Consider the following 5,314-nt stretch of genomic DNA (forward strand, 5'->3'; position numbering starts at 1 on the left):
ATGGAGGGTGACCCCCGAGGTTGGGGGGGTCAGGATGGGTTTTGGGTGCAGTTGAGCTCCTTTTGGGCCAGGTCTTTGCCCACCCACCCCCTAAACCATCACTCCCAAGAGACCCACCTGGGTGGGCAACCCCTTCTCTGCCCATTCTGGGCAGTTTTGGGGGGGGGGGAAAGGACCATGGTGACAAGGAGAAGGTGGTGGGATGGAGCTGCCAGGGATGTGGTTGCTCCTCATCGTGTTGTCCGGAGCTTCTGCCCACCTGGAGCCACCAGCAGCTGGAAACCACCCTGTCAAGGTGCTTCTGGGCTTGAGGGGGTGTGGGATGGGGGGTTCCCCCCCACAATCCTGCCCCAGAACAGGCTGGAAAAGGAAAATTTGGGGCTGAAAAGGAGATGTAGGGGCACTGGTGCCCACCAAGGCCACGGCAGTGAGAAGAGCCTGGGGGGATGCTGCTCCCACCGAGGGACCTCCCGTTCTCCCATCCCAGTAAAAGAGCAAGGAAAGAGAAAAAAGAAGATTATTCCCAGTTTGGGGGAGAATAAAACCCCGGGAGGTCAAGGGATGTGACCTCCAAGGGACAAAGCAGGAGGTGACAGGGAGGTCCCTGCCCACAGGGAGCGTGTCCCCACTCCTGGGGTGGTGAGAGCCTGGCCCAGGTTGCCCCGAGAAGCTGTGGCTGCCCCATCCCTGGAGGGGTTCAAGGCCAGGTTGGAGGGGGCTTGGAGCAACCTGGGCTGGTGGGAGATGTCCCTGCCCAGGGCAGGGGGTGGCACTGGGTGGTCTTCAGGTCCCTTTCAACCTAAACTATTCTATGACCCACCATCACACCCCTCCAAGGGCCTCCAGGAGAGATGGGGAAGGGACTCTTGCTGAGGGAGGGGAGGCCTAGGAGGAGGGGGAAGGGTTTGACCCTGAAAGAGGGGAGATGGAGCTGAGATGTGGGGAAGAACTTGTTTGGTGTGAGGGTGGTGAGAGCCTGGCCCAGGTTGCCCCGAGAAGCTGTGGCTGCCCCATCCCTGGAGGGGTTCAAGGGCAGGTTGGAGGGGGCTTGGAGCAACCTGGGCTGGTGGGAGGTGTCCCTGGGTGGGCTTGAAGGTTCCTTCCCACCCAAACCATTCCATGATCCCCGGGGGGAGGCCACCAGCCCCCGCTCCCCTGGCACCTTTCCCAGCAGCAGATGCCAAGCGCCGGGTGGTTCCAAGGCGGGAGGTTTTGGTTTCCAGGGTGGTGAATTATTCATCCCCAGCCCCACGTCCCGGGGCAGCAGAGAGGTAATTAGGGTAATGGATGGAGACGAGGCCGGAGCCACCCGGCCGGTGTCACGTTTACCTGTGGGGCCGTGCCAGCTCGGGGGGACAACCGCCCCGTGAGGGTGAGGAGACACAAATTTCACTTCTTTTTGGTGTTTGGTGCCCAAGAGGTGGCTCAACGGAGCCCTCTCCAACTCCCTGAAAGGAGGGTGTAGAGAGGTGGGGGTCGGTCTCTTCTCCCAAGTCCCAGGCGACAGGACGAGAGGAAATGGCCTCAAGTTGCCCCAGGGGAGGTTCAGGCTGGATATTAGGAAACATTTTGTCACCAAAAGGGTCATCAGCCCTTGGAATGGGCTGCCCAGGGAGGGGGTTGAGGCCCCATCCCTGGAGGTGTTCAAAAGCCGGGTTGATGTAGTGCTGGGAGGTCTGGTTTAGTGATGATGCTCCTTGTTTGTTGTGGGGGTGTCTATTTTTGTCAGTTGGGTTGACGGTTGGACAAGATGATCTTTAAGGTCCCTTCCAACCTAGAAGGTTCTGTGATTCTGTATCCCCCCCCTCCCCAACTTCCAGAGAAGAGACCACCAGACCCCCACCATGGCCCCACCTCAGGGAGCAGAGGGTGGGATCCCTCCCCAGCCCAGGACATGGACCTCTCCTTCAGGTAACCCCTGTGATGGGGTGTTCCCCCTCCCCGGGGGTCAACCTGACCTTTATCTCCTGTTACTCTGCCCAAGCAATGACCAGCTGTGGTGGCCACCATGGGTTCGTGTAGTCATAGAATGGGTTGGGGTGGAAGGAACCATGAAGATCATTGAGTTCCAAGCCCCTGCCCTGGGCAGGGACACCTCCCACCAGACCAGGTTGCTCCAAGCCCCCTCCAACCTGGTTTTGGTGGCTCTTGATGGCCACCACGACCTTTCAAAGAGGTCACAGTGGCCTGCAAGGCCCAACCTGACCCCCATCTCCCATCACTCTGCCCAAGCAATGACCATGTATGGTGGCCCCCATGGGTTCGTGTAGTCATAGGGTCATAGAATGGAACCATGAAGATCATTGAGTTCCAACCCCCCTGCCCTGGGCAGGGACACCTCCCACCAGACCAGGTTGCTCCAAGCCCCCTCCAACATGGTCTTGGCAGCTCATGATGGCCACCACAACCTTTCAAAGGGGTGACAGTGGCCTGCAGGGCCCACCCTGACCCCCAACTCCACACACTCCTCAGCCTCACCCTCTCCAACTCTTCCTCACTCCCACCTTCCCCACCGGTCTTGGAGACCTGAGGCAGCTGAAGGCCAGTCCCAGCAGTAAAGACCAAGGTGAAGACAACACCCAGTACCTTTTCTGTGTCCTTTGTGACCAGGTACCATTCCCAATTCCACACCGAGCTCCTTTTTTACCTGTAAAACCCCATTTCTGGACAGATTCAGCTTCAAGGGAGGGTCCAGCTTCTCCAGTGTCATCCCTGTTCCTGTGTCCGTGCCACCATCTGAGCCACCTCATGCCACCCAGGTGGGACAAGCCAAGGGACACCGTGCCTACGAAAACAAAATGTTACTTAAAAAGCAAATGAAACCACAGGAAAAAAAACAAAATAAAAATCACAGGAAAAAGCAAAAGAAGCCACGGGAATACTATAAACATTTTATTTATTGTTCTCAAAAAGACAGGAAAATAATCTAGATCATTTATTTATATTTTTTTTTTCTTTTTAATAAAAACCTTTGTATAATCCTCATGCATAAAGACCTTCAGCCGAGGCGGCGCAGAGCGGCGCCGGACGCCACGAGCAGAGGCCGAGGTGGCAGAAGGTGCCACCACCGTGACCCCAGAACCAGAGCAGACCCAGAAACAGCTTTTTTTTTTTTTCTTCTTCCAAAAAAATGGTGGGTTTGTGGAGGCAGCGAGGGCAGGGACTGCACCAGGGGACACGGACAGCAGCGGGTTGGTGGGATGGGCTGAGGTGGTGGCTCCACTCGAGGTGACCCAACCCCACAGGAGACACGGGTGGCACCTGCACAGGGGGTGGTGGAGGCCACCAGGCCGCTCTGCTCCATGGGCAGGTGACATCTTTGGGTGGTTTGGTGTTTCTGGAGCAGGATCTGGCCTCTACCACCAGCAGCACGGAGTCCAGGAAGGTGGTGACTCTTGGGACAAGCTCCTGGGTTTTACTGCGTGCAACGCCCAGGAGGTGTCCATCCCCAGAGATGCCACCCACCCGTGTCACCTCCCCCTTCTCCTGGGGCAGGGAAGAAGCTCGTGGAGATGGAGGATGGAGAAATGAGAGAAACAACACATTCGCAGGTCTCCAAAGAAGCAAGAGAAGGCAGGAAAAGACTCTTCTGAACTTCAGTTCCACCTTCTCCCCACCCAACTCCGACCACAAAAGCCCCCATTAAAGCTCATTCAGGGGACAAAGGTTGATCCATTGACCCAGCACAGCCCCCCCCCGGAGCAGAGTCCACCCACAAAAACTGTCCCAGAACTTCCTTCACCATCCTCTGCGCTGCCACGGGATGGGGGGAGAAGGATCTGGCAGGAGATGGAGCCCCCAGGGTGTCCCCACTCCGGTCCCACCAGCAGACAGGCTCGGCAAGAGGCGCTTTATTGATTCGAGGGAGACGGTGCGTGGTTGGTTGAAGGTGCCACCAGCCAGGTCCCACCAGTTACAGCCACTCCTGCCCACGTCCTAAAGCTGTTTTCCACCTTCCATGGAAACCCCCTCGTGGTGAGAGAGAGAGGTCCTTCACCCTCAGAACAAGGGTTAAGGGTTAACAAAAGGTAAAAATCTGTCCCCATCAGGAGTGGAAGAGGTTCCTCCTCAATGAAAGAGGTTCCTCCTCAGTGAGTCACCACCGTCAGCTCCCGTAGGTAGGACTGGGTGAGGCTCCTGAGCTCCTCCAAGGCGTAGTCCTCGGGCATGGAGAGTCTCCCCACGTGGGGGGCCAGGAGGCGGAGGGGGACGCGCTGCAGGTCGGGCGTGGGGTCGGAGAGGGGCTCCGGGGCGTGCTGCAGGCTGAGCACCACCCGCAGCAGGTTAGCGACGCGCTTGGCCATGTCTGGAAAAGAGCAGGAAGAGGAAGGAATGGTTCCTGCAACGTTCCACACCACGTAATGGAGGAGGAGATACCACCTGAGAACTTCGGGGGTCACCCTGTGGAGGAGGAACTTCAACGGCCACCCAAAGGGAAATTCTGGGGTGTTTGGTTGGGATGGTGAATCATGGAATGGTTTGGGTGGGAATCACAGAATGACAGAATCTTAGTGGTTGGAAGGGACCTCTGAGATCATCGAGTCCAACCACAAAAAAAACCCCAAAAAAACCCCCCAAAAACCACAAACAACCAAACCAAACCACACCACACCAAACGCCCACCAAAAATACCGCACCCACCAACTAAACCCCACACTCAACACCTCACCATAAACCAATAACCTTGGGCACTAGAGCAGGCCCTGAAGAGCCATGTCTACACGTTTCTTAAATCCCTCCAGGGATGGTGACTCCACCACCTCCCTGGGCAGGCTGTTCCAGGGCCTGACCACTCTCTCAGGAAAGTAGTTCTTTCTAATATCTAATCTAAATCTCCCCTGCCCCAACTTCAGACCATTTCCTCTGGTCTTGTCGTTCGTCCTTTGGGAGAAGAGGCCAACACCTGCCTCTCTCCACCCTCCTTTCAGGGAGTTGGAGAGGGCAATGAGGTCTCCCCTCAGCCTCCTCTTCTCCAAACTAAACATGCCTAGGTTGGGATGGTGGAACCACAGAATCATGGAATGGTTTGGGTGGGAAGGGACCTTAAAGACCACCCAGTCCCACCCAGGGACACCTCCCACCACACCAGGTTGCTCCAAGCCCCCTCCAACCTGGCCTTGAACCCCTCCAGGGATGGGGCAGCCACAGCTTCTCTGGGCAACCTGGGCCAGGCTCTCAACCCATCCATCCATCCATCTCCTCATCTCCCCAACCATCCATCCATCCATCCCTCCAACCATCTCCTCATCCCCCCAACCATCTCCTCATCCCTCCATCTCCCCAACCATCTCCTCATCCCTCCAACCATCCATCC

The 5,314-nt window shown here is 56.9% G+C and overlaps 2 protein-coding genes across 4 annotated transcripts in view; both read right to left on the reverse strand.

Moving 5' to 3' along the window:
• Positions 1-2,710, reverse strand: part of CHRNA10 (cholinergic receptor, nicotinic alpha 10) — a 9,221-nt gene extending 6,511 nt beyond the window's left edge. The window contains exon 1 of the mRNA XM_014959873.1: positions 2,648-2,710. Coding sequence (XP_014815359.1) covers positions 2,648-2,710 — 63 coding nt within the window. The remainder of the gene's footprint in view (positions 1-2,647) is intronic.
• Positions 2,711-2,955: 245 nt separating this feature from the next.
• The window catches only part of NUP98 (nucleoporin 98kDa), a 65,023-nt gene continuing 62,664 nt past the window's right edge, over positions 2,956-5,314 (reverse strand). For all 3 annotated transcript variants that reach the window (XM_014959875.1, XM_014959879.1, XM_014959876.1), the window contains exon 33: positions 2,956-4,306. In XM_014959875.1, the coding sequence (XP_014815361.1) occupies positions 4,089-4,306 (218 nt within the window). In that variant the 3' untranslated portion in view covers positions 2,956-4,088. The remainder of the gene's footprint in view (positions 4,307-5,314) is intronic.

The sequence above is a fragment of the Calidris pugnax genome, unplaced genomic scaffold (assembly GCF_001431845.1).
Source record: "Calidris pugnax isolate Ruff unplaced genomic scaffold, ASM143184v1 scaffold378, whole genome shotgun sequence".
Lineage (NCBI taxonomy): Eukaryota > Metazoa > Chordata > Aves > Charadriiformes > Scolopacidae > Calidris > Calidris pugnax.